General features: G+C 52.8%; 1 protein-coding gene across 2 annotated transcripts; it reads left to right on the forward strand.

Annotated features, from left to right (window-relative positions):
* The first annotated feature begins 285 nt into the window (after window positions 1-285).
* CABP1 (calcium binding protein 1) lies at window positions 286-13,036 on the forward strand. 2 transcript variants are annotated; one of them, XM_012650166.1, is made up of 7 exons: window positions 286-458; window positions 5,395-5,574; window positions 8,338-8,368; window positions 8,668-8,811; window positions 9,201-9,310; window positions 9,540-9,687; window positions 12,585-13,036. In XM_012650166.1, exons 1-7 carry the CDS (start codon window positions 414-416, stop codon window positions 12,608-12,610), a joined length of 684 nt encoding a protein of 227 aa, XP_012505620.1. In that variant the 5' UTR covers window positions 286-413; the 3' UTR covers window positions 12,611-13,036. The 2 variants fall into 2 exon arrangements, with proteins under 2 accessions (XP_012505620.1, XP_012505621.1); XM_012650167.1 differs by lacking the exon at window positions 5,395-5,574.
* Window positions 13,037-13,310: the final 274 nt, after the last annotated feature.

Raw genomic sequence — 13,310 nt, forward strand, 5'->3', positions numbered from 1 at the left:
GAACCGGAGAGAGAGACAGAGAGAGAGACGACTCAGCTGTAATCTGATGGAGATGACCGGGCAGCCTCCTCCAGCTCTGCTGCCCTCTGCCATCAGCTCTCCGCATGATTTTCTCTGTGCCCTGCACTCTCTCTCCTTCTGCCTTCATCTCCTTAGGAAAGTGCCTAGAAAGTTAAGCCCACACACAAACACATACACACACACTATCCACTAAAAAAAAAAAATCGGTGAACAGGAGCAGGCAGACGAGTAAGAGAGCACGCGCGCAGGAGAGGGCTCACATCGGTCCTGGAGGAAGAGCGGCGCAGGCAGAGGGAGGCTGGGTTGGCAGGGATGGGGACTGAGGTCCCTTAGCCCCCAAGGAGCCTCCTTCATGGACCCCGGGATCCCAAGAGGGGCTGCCTCGACTTAGGATGGGCAACTGTGTGAAGTCTCCACTGAGAAACCTCTCGAGGAAGGTATGTTTCTGGAGTTCCCAAGACCCGGGGCTGGGAATTGGGGTGTCTTGCTCTCTGTCCCAGAGGATGGGCTTGGAAGGGGTGGGCTTCTGAAGCTTGCTACCCTTCCCGTGGGTGCTATCCAGAGCAGCTTCCCTGTTCCTACCTCCAGACACCCTCCTATCACAGTTTTCTACGTCCTGGGCTTTGGGCATGGGGGGAGGCTGGAATGTGATTGGGAATTTGCACGAAATTTAGAAAAGAAACCTTGTAGCTTCGGGGCTTCTGGGATGTGAAATGAAAAGCATGGATCCTTAGGATATCAGTGGACAGACCCCCTTGAAACTGGCAGGATCTGAAGACCCGTCTCAGAAGCAGGACCAGGGGCTCATTCATATCCTTTGAGGGTCTGTGACCCTCTCTGCTGATCTCTAAGCCTTCAAAATTGTACGTTTTGCCGTAGATCCCTTTGCTACTGAGAGGAACCAAGCAGGGTATCTCTTCGACCCCCAATCATTCTTGAGTTAAGACAGAAAATCTCAAGTAGGACTAGAGTGGTTTAGCGCCCGGGACTGTTTCCATTAAGAAATAGGATGCCAGGAGATATGTTGAGCAGAGGTGCATATAAGTCACTTTCTACAGTGGATTTATTGCTCATATACTAGGATAAATTTTTTTTGCAAGAATTCCATTGGAAAGCAAATAATCATCTCGAACGCATCTTTCATGCAAGACTCAGCTCGTGTCTGTAGGGTTTAGCTTCACGTGGGCTCTGCCTGTTTTCCTAGCCCTCTTTGTAAGCCCAGAGAAGAGACTCCTAATAAGGTTGTATTTAAAGGAAAAGGGAATGATAAGGATGTTTTCCTCCAGTTCTTCCATGTTCCAGACAAGGAACTTGATTGCTGTTCAGGGGGATTAAGTGACTTCCCTAAGGTCTCAGGTCAGCTATTGGCACCTCTACCCCGACCCCATCCTACCTCCCCGGTCAGTTGGACAGCCACTCAATTTAGGCCACGTCGGGCTTTTCTGCTTTTCGTCTTCTCATTTGGCTAAGCTGCTCACATCAAATTCCTTTTAATCTTCGCTGTTCCTCGGATCCTTCTGAAGGCTGATTGTTTCTTCTGTACACACCCCCACCCCCCAATCTGTTATCTTCTTAGGGGCATCTTCTGCATCGAAAGTGGCCCCCACGCTGTTTCAAAGAAGCGGAAACTGATCTGAATTAGTCTAGAGGACCACAGGAAAGCCCTTGTAATGGGTTCTGTCCAGAGCTTGAGGAGACGGATTTAAGAATAAGAACTATCCTTCTGTCTCAGCCACCCGGCTTCCCCTTACACAGCTGAGTGCTTAAGAGTCAGACCCCTAAGATCTCCTCTTTCTAGCCATGTGCCCTTGGGCAAATTACTTAACCTCTCTGTTCCTCGATTCTTTTGTCCATCAATTGGGGATGCTAATATCTACCTCTTAAGGTGATTATGAGAATTAAATAAAGCACTATGCACAGTGCCCGGCATATAATACTTAATAAACGTTAGTGTTATTGTCATTGTAATTATAATTTTTCCACTCTGGGTTTAAGAGGAGAAGGATGGCGGAGAAAAGGAAACTAGAAGAGGTTTTGAGTCCATAGAGTAAGAGGTAAAAGATCAGGAAACTCATTGATTTCAGTTTCATGTTTTTTGTAATAACAATAATAAGTGCTTTTTACTGAAAATCTGCAGCATATCTAACATGTTATCTCATTTCTCCGCTAAGTAGTTCTCTTGGCTGTTTTCTAGAGAAAAGGAGCTGGCCTCAGGGATAAGAGCCTTCCTAAGAACCCACAGTGGACAGGAAGCAGAGCTGGGATTTAAACCCTGGTCTGTATGAAATCAGAGCTGGGATTTTATTTTTATTTTTTCCTCCATGAGAGGCTGCCTCTTTCTTTTTCCTGCTGTCAGAAATGTTATTCATAGATTTCTAGATCTGACCTCAGAGGTTGTCCAGTCCGAGTCCCACTCGATGCAGCAGTCCCCTCTCCCATTCTGCCAAGTGCTCACTCACTCAGCTTCTCCTGGAGAACCTTCAGTGAGAGGGAGCTTTGACCTGCATACTCGCAGCCAGCTTGTGTTGTTAGAAAGCTGTTAGGTCACGAGGCATGCCGGCCCCTCCTGTTGCCATGCCACACTCAGGAGGCACGTCCCCTTGATGCCAGGAGACATTGTCAGTCCGTGGGCCGCTGCCCACTTGGTTTCCTGAGTGGCAGCCTGGGCACAGGGCATGGTGAGAGGTGGCCCCCTTCAGGCTCTGAGCTGGGCAGGACCAGGCTGTCGGGTGTCATCACTGACTGGAGAAGAACAGCAGCCTCCGGGGCAGCTGGGTGCCAGGCGGTATTATGATCAAGAGATGCTGTGGAAATTCCCCGGACGCCACTGGCTCATTCTTCATGGCAGCGAACTCCTCTCCATCCTTCTCATTTCTGTTCTGATTGGCAGATGTTCCCTCACTTCCTCCGGAGCCAGAAGTAAGTGCCTCCTGGCACCCAGCAGCTCTGAAGTTGCATCATCACCATCACCACCACCACCATCATCATCATCATCACTATGGCAACCCCACTTATTCAGTTCTTACCACGATCTAGGCACTATGCAAAGCACTTTCTGTGCAGTAGCTCATTCATTTCTCGCAGGAATCCTGTGAGTAGCCATGATTATCCCCATTGTTCAGAGAAGGAAGCTGGAGCACAGAGAGGTGAAGTGACCTGCCCAAGGTCACACAGCAAGCAGATGGCAGAATCAGAATTTGTCCCTGAGACTGAGTCCAAAGCCAGCATGCTAAACTGCCTATCAGAGCTCTCCTCCTTCCTCAGTTGTGCTCTTTTCGAGCCAAATGTGCAAGATTCCTCCAGAAACTAAAAAGCTCTCTAAAGATACCTTCTGAGATCATTTTCCTGGGCTTAGGCCGCTGTCTACTCCAAGGCTTGCTTTGATCCACCCTCCCAGATGGGAAGGTATCTGTTGTTCTGCCCTAGCTCTAGCCTAGGTCCTGGAAGTCTGAGTGAGTACAGCTGAGGCTCTGAGACTCAACTCTTTGGGGTGTGAAGCTGGAACGGGCCGTTGGCCTATCTGATGGCCCTCAGGTTCTGAGATTGTCTAAGACTGGCCCTTATTGCACTCGCCAAACTCGAGCCTTAGGCTGAGTTCCTTCACCTTGGGTCTGAGTTGCTGCTTCCGCTTTGAGGAACTAGAATACTACACTTCCCTCTCTAGGCCTGGAAGGGGCTGGGGTAGTTGGAAGGGGGCCTCAGTCTATAGCCCCTCAGGGTGGGGCTTTGGAAAGAAGAAGCAGGAGAGGACGAGGTGCTACGGGGAGTTGTTCTGCTTCTCAGGCTGGAGGGACATGCTGCCCCTAAGTCTTGGGGTCTTCTCCTAGGCGTGGCCTTTGCCCTGGCTGCAGGTGGAACACAGTAGGACGGAAGTATGGGGGCGCAGCTCTGGGGTCCTCAGACAAAGACAGCTCTCAGGGTTTCAGCTGCTCTTTCATTCCTTGGGAAGGTTCTAGTTCAAATCCCCACACCAAGGGGCGGCATCCAAACTTAAGGCTGAAGGCAGAGTGCTGTGACCTGGATTCTGCAGAGCCACTGGGCTTCTGGGGAGGCTGGGAGAGAACTGAGTTGCATCTGTGTGCCGCTGTTGTCCTGAGGGGAGGGTCTGCGGGCAGTGCTGACTTTTTATAGCCGCATGGGAACCTTCAGGGAGGAGGTTGGGTTGGCCAGGGCCTGGGAGCACAGCTATATTCGGTAAGCAGAGCAGGCCCCTGCCTCAGCCTCTGGAGGTCCAGCACTCTGGGCCAGGCAAGGAGCCAGGGAAGGCGGGAGGGAGGAAAAGGAGAACCGCCAGATAGCAGAGAGTGTCTAGTCTTGAGATCACAAACTGAGTGGAGTCTGGCCTAGAGATGTGTCTTGTTTGGCCCACCTGGTGCTTTATTGATGGACTGATTGAGACAGAGTCTTGCTCTGCTGCCCTGAGTAGATTGTGGTGGCATCATCATAGGTCACTGAAACCTCAAACTCCTGGGCTCATGTGATCCTCCCGCCTCAGCCTCCCCAGTAGTTGGGACTACAGGCACGTGCCACGATGCCCAGCTAATTTTTCTATTTTTAGTAGAGATGGGGTCTCGCTCTTGCTCAGGCTGGTCTCAAACTCCTAAGCTCAAACAATCCTCCTGCCTCAGCCTCCCAGAGTGGGAGGATTACAGGCGTGAGCCCCCATGCCTGGCCACCTGGTGCTTTAAATCAGAATATCTGGCAACACTGGACTGGAGTTAAATAGTGCTGCCCCCTCAGAGGGAACACAGTCCCCACCTTGCGCCAGACCCCACCTCTGACTTACACCCTGCCTGCTTCATTTATGGCAGTGGCGGCATCCGTATTTGCAGCCTCTGGTCTGGCAGACCAGCCGAGCCTGTCCTCCATGTTGCCAGCTCTGATCGCCTTCACAGCCTGCCAGTGGGAATCCAGCTCGGGGGGGCAAAGTCAGGCTGGGAGCTGGGAGAAATGACTTAGCCCCGGAGATTGAGCTGGGACGCTGGGAGCACTTTGGGAAAGGATGTTCCATGAGGCTCCGTGGGAACACTTCCCATTGATTGGAACAGAATCCTCCCTCTGTCTGCACCTGTCTCTTCTGCATGCACACGAGCGTGTGCTTCTGTGCATATGTGTGTGCCAGTGTGTGTGTGTGTGTGTGTGTGTGTGTGTATCACATTCGGCTGTCCCGGAGCAACTGTTTTAGCCCAGGATTGGAGACTCCATCTGTTGGACCAATGTGATGCCCCCAAGCATCCTAAGGGCTCTCGGAACGCTGCTACTCAACTCTCCAGGGTCTTCTCTTGAGGAGAGCCCCTTCTGGGACCAGGAACCAGCCTGGGCAGGGAGGTGACGTCCTGCCTCTCTTTTGTATTTGCTTGGTGCTGGCTGAAGATGCGCCAGGAGGAACAGACCAGCTACATGGTGGTGCAGACGAGCGAGGAGGGGCTGGCGGCTGGCGCTGAGCTCCCCGGACCGCTCCTGATGCTGGCTCAGAACTGCGCCGTCATGCACAACCTGCTGGGCCCTGCCTGCATTTTCCTGCGCAAGGGCTTCGCTGAGAACAGGCGGCCTGTACGTAAGTTGGCCCGGTGGAGCCCCCCGACCTTGGCTTCATAGGGCATGAGGAGGTGCTGGGAAGAAGAAGAGGTCTGTACACAGCAGCCCCTGTGCCCTAATGGATGCACCTCACACCCCCAACTCGTGAATCTGACCCCCACGGTTTCTCACTCACGGCTGCAAAGTCCATATCCACCAGCAAGAAATAATAATAGCAGATAAGTTGTTTTGGAGCACTTACTAGGTGGTAGGCACTCTGCTAGCGTGGCGATGGATTGCCTCGTTTAAAGCCTCAGAGCAACTGCAAGAGGTAGGTACTTTTGTCATGCCCGTTTTACAGATGAGGAAACTGAGTTGGAGAGGTAACACGCTCAAGGTAACAGTTAGTAGAGGTAGGGTTCAAACTTGAGTATTCAGACAAAAGAGCCTCCTGTGCTCTTAATTCTATATACAGAACTATCTGGTAGAACTTTCTAAGATGATGAAAATATTCTAAATTCTGTGACGTTCAGTACAGTAGCCACTAGCTGCGTGTGGCTATTAACCGCTTGAAACGTGGCACGTGCAGCTAAGGAACTGAATTATTCATTTTATTTCATTCTAATCCAGATTTACATAGTCACATGTGGCTAGTGGCTACCGTATCAGACAGTCTCCTACAGGTATCTGAATCGTCACAGGAAGGAGGCAATAATGATGACCTTACAAATACAAACATTATGGAACGTCACACGCTAAACACTTTACGAAGCTTGTCTCACGGAATGTGCACGAGGACCCCGTGAGGTGGGTACAGGTATTCATTATCGTCCAGATGAGAAGATGGTGGCTCAAAGAGCAGAAGTGACCTGCCCGAGGTCCCACTGCTAGGAAGTGGCCGATCTGGGCTTTGTACCCAGGTCTGTTGGACTCTAGGACCCAGGCATTTCTCCCCAGCCACATAAACTGGGGAGGAAGGAGTGTTCATGCTCCCCTCCCACCTGGCCCCCTGAGTTGGTGCACAAGGTTTCCCTGCACCATGGGTGGATATCCCTGTACAGACCCCTGCTGCTTTACATGGGGCGCGGGGTGTGATCCTGAGAACAGCCACGGGGGTGCTGTGAAGGGGCACCTGGCTTTGCTGCTCCCTGGGCTCTGGGCATGCAAGAGGAGTGGAGGGGCCGCCATGGTGGTCACAGCCCCTGTTCTCCTCCTAGTCCTGCGGAACTGGGCCCTGGGGAAGTGCGAGGGGGCTTGAAGCCTGACGGGTGGGAAAAGACTAGTTATGTCCCAGTAGCCGGGCCTAGTGAGTGTGCTCTGCGTGTCTATCTACCTGTGCTCACTCGCTTTCACATACTGGTGGGATGACCTATTGCAAAAAACATCCTTTTCGGTCACCCACGAATATCTAGGAACATATGGGTCTGTCTAGGAATGGCAGTGACCTGCCCTTGCACCGTGCACCACGACAAGCTTTTTCAGTGACAGTCCATGCAGTCGTCTCACAGAGACACACCTCCCTCCCAGTGACTCCTGTCCTCAGCTGGAAACACCGCCCGGAGGACCTGGGAGCTCGCAGCCTGCTCGTTCCAAGCTCATGCAGACTCTCAACACTGTCCTGTCCCATGCAGCCACCTCTGAGCTCTGGGTCCTGTGACCTGGTTGTCCCACCAGATGTTGCTGAGCAGCCCCTTCCCCTTCTAGATGATCTTCAGATTGTCTGGCGCTGGTGTCCCTTGCCCTGGGGCCAGTTTGGAGTGGCTGTCACCACCCACCCTGGCCCTGTTGTGTGGAATGGCCGGTGTGCAAAGCCGAGACGCCCGACGCTCGTTGTGGCACGTCTGCACGTCTGTGCCGTGAGCCTCTTCAGGCTGGGACACCTGCCTCATGTTCTTCGTGGAACACTTGGGGAGGATGGGCCCTGCGGACCACGTTGGGAGCCTGCTGACCAGATCCAGCTGGGCACCCGTCTCCATTTTGTGCCAGTCTGTCTCCCTCCTGGGCAGGCCTGGGGTGACCGGCACCTCACCAGCCTGCGCCTGCTTGGGGCCTGCTCTTTGGAGGTCTCCCTGCCATCTGTTCTGACGCCTAGACTCAGGGTTTCCTTGACTCCCCAAGGAGACCTGGGCTCTGCTTGAGGCTGGAGACGTGTGCTGTGGACCCCGGCAGCAGCCAGCGACAGTGGCGGTCCCCGGGGTCCTATGCTGTGTCCTGTGACAGGGCAAGGTGTAGGGATGGGGGTCACACCAGAGAAGGGGAGCAGTACCCAGGAAGCAGGGCATAACCCTAATTCTGCCTCTACATCCGCTGACTCCTCTTGTCCTCCCCCTTTCCACCGGTCCTTGCTGTCTCTCCCCTGCGACCCCTCTTCTCCCATTGCCTTGCGGCCTCTGCTCCCTGCTGCTCCTGGTTTCCTTGGGTGCTACTCTCTTCTCTGCCTTGCGATCTCCCCCTGACACTGTTTTATTTGCAGGTTTTTGCCTCCAGACCAACGCTGTCCCCTGACCCATTCTTGCATCTGGAATAAGGGGCTGGGGGACACAGAAGTTCTGTGCCAAGGCCAGTGGGGCTGTTGGGTCCTTGGCCATCTCTTACCCCAAGGGGCCCAGGAGCTTCCATGTCTATGGGAGATGTGGGGCTGCGCCTTTTCCCCTCAAGGACGTGATCCAGGCACGCCTCTGCTGCGTCCGTGTCACTTCCCACCCAGTGACTGCTGCCACTTGGATGGCCCCCAGGTTGGGCATTTTGTGACTTCCAGGTCCCTCGCCACGGCTAATAGGACACGTTCTTTTGTTTCAGGACAGATCACTGCGACCAGAGGAGATTGAAGGTAAAACTTGGTCCCTTGGGGAAAAGGGCTATCCAGCCCTCCAGGAAGGCGTGGGGAGGGAGGCTGGTGGGAAGACAGGCAGAGACACCCTGGGCTCCTGGGAACAGGGCCTGGTGCAGAGCAGGGCATCTTCTGTGAAGCCAGCCATGGAGCAAAGAACAGGAGGCAGGAGAAATGCCCCAGAGTCCTGGGCAGTTCCAGGGTCCATCTCTCCAAGCTGGTGGGGCCTTGGGCTGCTTTTGCCCAGAAGCCTTGTGGGTCCTGCCCCCAACCACGTCCACCTTTGTGCGCTTCTCCAGAGCTTCGAGAGGCATTCAGGGAATTCGACAAGGACAAGGACGGCTACATCAACTGCCGGGACCTGGGCAACTGCATGCGCACAATGGGCTACATGCCCACCGAGATGGAGCTCATTGAACTGTCCCAGCAGATCAACATGAACCGTGAGTCCCTCCACCAGGCACCTCCTTCCCTTCTGGCCCTCACCCTTGCAATCCTCTGCAGTCAGGCCTGGGTTCAAATTCTGCATCCTCCTCTTTCTGGCTCTGTGACCTGGGGCAAACCACTTACCCTCTCTGGGCCTCAGTTTCCTCACCTGTAAAATGGGAGTTGTGATAGGGGAGTGGGGCACAGAAAGTAAATGAGGAAACATGTAAAACAGCCCAATGCCTGGCTCATGGTAAGAACTGAATACAGGGGTGCTATTATTATTATGTCTGTCTCTGTCTGATGAGCAGGTCAGGGATGGATCGCAGTTCCTTTGGTTGCCTAGTTGGAGATGGGCAGTGGGTGGATCAGAGGTGGGTGACCTAGACCTCTCCTCTTTCTCCAGTGGGTGGCCATGTGGATTTTGATGACTTTGTGGAGCTCATGGGGCCTAAACTCCTGGCAGAGACAGCAGATATGATCGGAGTAAAGGAACTGCGAGATGCTTTCCGAGAGGTAATGCACAGTGACAGGCAGGGGTGGGTGGGCTGTTAGAATCCCATCTCCAGGATGGTTACTTGAAAAGAAGCCTGGGTCCTGAGTCCCAGAACAGGGAGGGAGCTTGGACAGAGAAGGTCTCTGGCGAAGGTGAGACAATGACCCTGGAGGAGGAGCTCAACCTTAGGATCTGCTGCTGCCTGTGTCCATGTTGGGGCGACTTCTCCCTCCTTCCTGCCCTCTCTAGTTTGACACCAATGGTGATGGGGAGATAAGCACCAGTGAGCTGCGAGAGGCCATGAGGAAGCTCCTGGGTCACCAGGTGGGACACCGAGACATAGAGGAAATTATCCGAGATGTGGACCTCAATGGGGATGGGCGAGTGGACTTTGAAGGTAGGTGGAGCTCGGAGGTGTGAGAGGAGTAAGCCAGCGGTGGCCATCCAGAGCCCTCCAGTGTGTTCCATCACGCAACCATCAGTCCACCCTAACTTTCCATCTGCCGTCCCTCCATCCTCCCATCCCTCCATCTGTGCACCCCTCTTAATCCACCTTCCATCTCTCCCCATCCATCTATTCATGCATCTATCCATGATATGTCTGTCCATCCATCCATCTGTCCATCCACCTATCCCTCCTTCCATATCTATCTCTCCATCCTCTCCTCCATTCACCTCTTCATCTGTCTAGATGCCTATTTATCTATTCATTGTCTCTAAACAATCATCCATATAACCATTTATCCATGCATTTATCTATCCATTCATGCATCTGTTCATTCTTCTATATATTTACCCAAGTATCTGCCTACTCATGTACATGTCTCTATCCATTTATACTTCTGTACATCCATTCATACATTCATATATCTCATCCATCTTATACTTCTACCCCTACTTCCATTGATCTATCCATCTGTCCGTTCAGTCATTTCCCCATGTACGTGCATCTACTCATCCATTCATCCATCCCTGTGTTCATCTCCCCCCACCCGTCTCTATTCATTTCCCTGTCCACCCTCTCATGCATCCATCCATGGTAGGTATTTCCTGAACACCACATTCCTCAACTTGACACTCAGGACCCCTGAGATCTGACCACAGCTCACCTCCCCAGACACAGCTCCTAGTGTTCCTTCACTCATACGCTACCCAGATACTTGCCATCCATGAACATGCTGGGCTCTCTTTGGAATATGCATCTTTTTGCCGGATGCCTTTTATTCTGTTCCTCACTTGGGCTGCGTTCTGTTAGCCCAGGGGTCATTCTTCGAGACCCGGCAGTGGGGCTGCTTCCTGCAGCTCTTCTTCCCTGGTTCCTCACGCTGAACATCCTCTCTCCTGGGCTTTCACAGCTGCTCAGGCTCACTGTTCTTCACACTGTCCCCTAACTGCTGGCTACAGTTGCCTTCCCACTTGACTCTGAACTTGGAGAAAAGATGAGTCCCCTTTTCTTTATCTCTGCATTTCCTGCATAACAAGTACCTAGCACAGAGCTAGTGCTCAGTAAACGGGTTTTTTTTTAAAGAATCAATTATAATCATAACAGTTGTTATTTACTGTATACTTATATACCAGTCATTGTACTAAGTAGCTTTACATGTATTATCTCATTTAATTCTTACAATGGCTCTATGGATTGCACTTTTATAACCTCATGTGACAGATGGGGAAACTGAGGCTCAGTAATAGAACTTGCTCAAGATTGCCTAACTGTTGAGAAGTAGAGCTGGGGTACAAACCCAGTTTTACATAATTGTCAGAACACAAAGTTTGGGAGGTTTTCTCTGGGAAGTCGTTGGCCTTCAAGGGAGGGTGGAGAGTGTGGAGAGACGGAGAGAAAGCTTTACTACCACCGGATCTGAAAACCTCAGGTCACCCTGTGTCCAGGTAGAGCCCACCACAGATGACAGCCCTTCCCTGAAAGCCCGGCATCTCTCATTCATTCTACCAAGATGCATCGTACACCTACTGTGTGCTGGGCCCTGGTCTGTCTCTGCCTTGAGCAGCCCAGGACCAGCGAGGAAAACGGAAACAACAGTGGAGCCCGTGTGGTGCGGGGAGAAGTACAGCGGGCTGTGGCATATAGAGGGGGCACCCGTACCGAGCTGGGGGCCGGGATTAGGGAAGACTCCCTGCAGGAGATGGATGGAGACGGGGAAATGACTGAACAGAACCTTAAATGCATATCGGAGTCCTGAAACATGCTAAGAGCCACCAGGTGAAAAAGAAGGGAGGGGTGTTTACCCCAGCAAGTTGAAAACTTACATCCACGCAGAAACCTGAACACAGATGTTTACAGCAGCCTTGTTCATAATTGTCAAAACTTGGAAGCAACCAAGGCGTCCTTCCAGTAGGTGAATGAATAAATAAACCGTGGCACATCCAGACATGGAATATTATTCAGTGGTAAAAAGAGATGAGCTACCAAGCCATGAAAAGACAGGGAGAGAACCTTTGATGCATATTCCTAAGTGAAAGAAGCCAATCTGAAAAGGATACATACTGTACGATTCCAGCTATATAACATTCTAGAAAAAGCCAAACCAGGATGACAGTAAAAAGATCAGTGGTTGCTGAGGTTAGTGGGGAAGGAGGATGAACAGGTGGAACACAGAAGATTTTTAGGGCAGTGAAACCGTAAGACATGGTAACAGCGGATACATGTCAGGATATATTTGTCCAAACGCTTAGACTGTACAATGTCAGGGGTGAACCCGAATGGAAACTGTGAACTCTGGGTGATCATGGCGTGTCAATGTAGGTCCATCAGTTGTAACAAGCGTACCATTCTGGGGGGGATGTTGACGGTGGGGGAGGCCGTGCTTGTGTGGGGACAGAGGGCATATGGGAAAGCTCCATTTTACTGGCAACCTAAAATTGCTCTAAGAAATAAAATCTAGGAAACAAAAAAGGAAGGCAGCGGGGACAGATTGCGGGAGAGCTGGGAGGTGAGAGGTGCGGGAAAGGGGGTCTGTGTGGTCCGGGCGCAGAGACGGGGGGTGGGCGCGAGCATGAGACGCGTGGCTGGAGATGTCAGCTGGGGCCACATCAGTGAGCCAGGACATGGGACACGTGCCAGTGGGGATCCGTGGGAGGTTTAAACACGGGTCAGGTACGCAGCTTAGAAAGCACTCGCTGGCCGCTATGCATGTTCTGGCCTCCAGGGGACAGAGTGGCTGTGAAGGACCGGTACAGAGTCAGGGGCAGTGGCAACAGGAGGGGGCTGGTGGCAGCATGGTGGGCTAGACCCTGACTGCTGCTTTCTCCCTGCCCACTCGGGTGCCCTCCCAGAGTTTGTCCGGATGATGTCCCGCTGAGGCCGCAAGGGCCCCTCCAGGACTGCCAAGCTCCCACAGGCGGGAGAAGAGGAGCCGGGGCTCGCCTCACCCGCCGCAGCCGCCGAGAGCCCAGGATGCACTAGTGGACGGGGCCTGCCTGCACCCCGGGGCGGTGCCCACCCCGGACCCCCACCCCTCCGCACTGTGAAAGACTAACTCCTGCAACTGGAAAGAGGGGCGCCCGCCGACGAGGAGGCCGCAGTGCCAAGCCGGCAGAGGTCATGCCAGGCGCCAAGTGCCATGTACCCAGCTGCTGCTGGCTGGGTGGGCCAGGGAGCCCGCCAGCAGACCCCACACAGCATGTCCGCCCCAGGGCAAAGCCTCTTGCCGCCCTCCTTAGCTCTGTGCCCGTCCCAGCTCGCCTCAGCCCTGATATCTCAGAACCAATAAAGATATTTCCAAGAGAAAGATAGCTATGGTGGGTTTTGCTTCTTGGGCCTGGTTAGATGATATATGTGTTTCCTGAGCACCAACTGCATGCTCAGAACTGGCTGAATCTTCCTGCCTTCAGCGTGCATTTATTGAGTAGCTATTATGTGCCTAGCGGCTTCCATTCTCATTCATAGGCCAGAACATGAGATCAGTAACTGAAGGAATGTATTGCCGCTGGGGACGCAGCTGTCTCAAATGCAGTCAGGTTCAATAGGAAGAGGAGGATGGTGCTGGGTAAGCATCTGGA

This window comes from Propithecus coquereli, unplaced genomic scaffold (genome assembly GCF_000956105.1).
Source record: "Propithecus coquereli isolate 6110/MARCELLA unplaced genomic scaffold, Pcoq_1.0 Scaffold314, whole genome shotgun sequence".
Classification (NCBI taxonomy): Eukaryota; Metazoa; Chordata; class Mammalia; order Primates; family Indriidae; genus Propithecus; species Propithecus coquereli.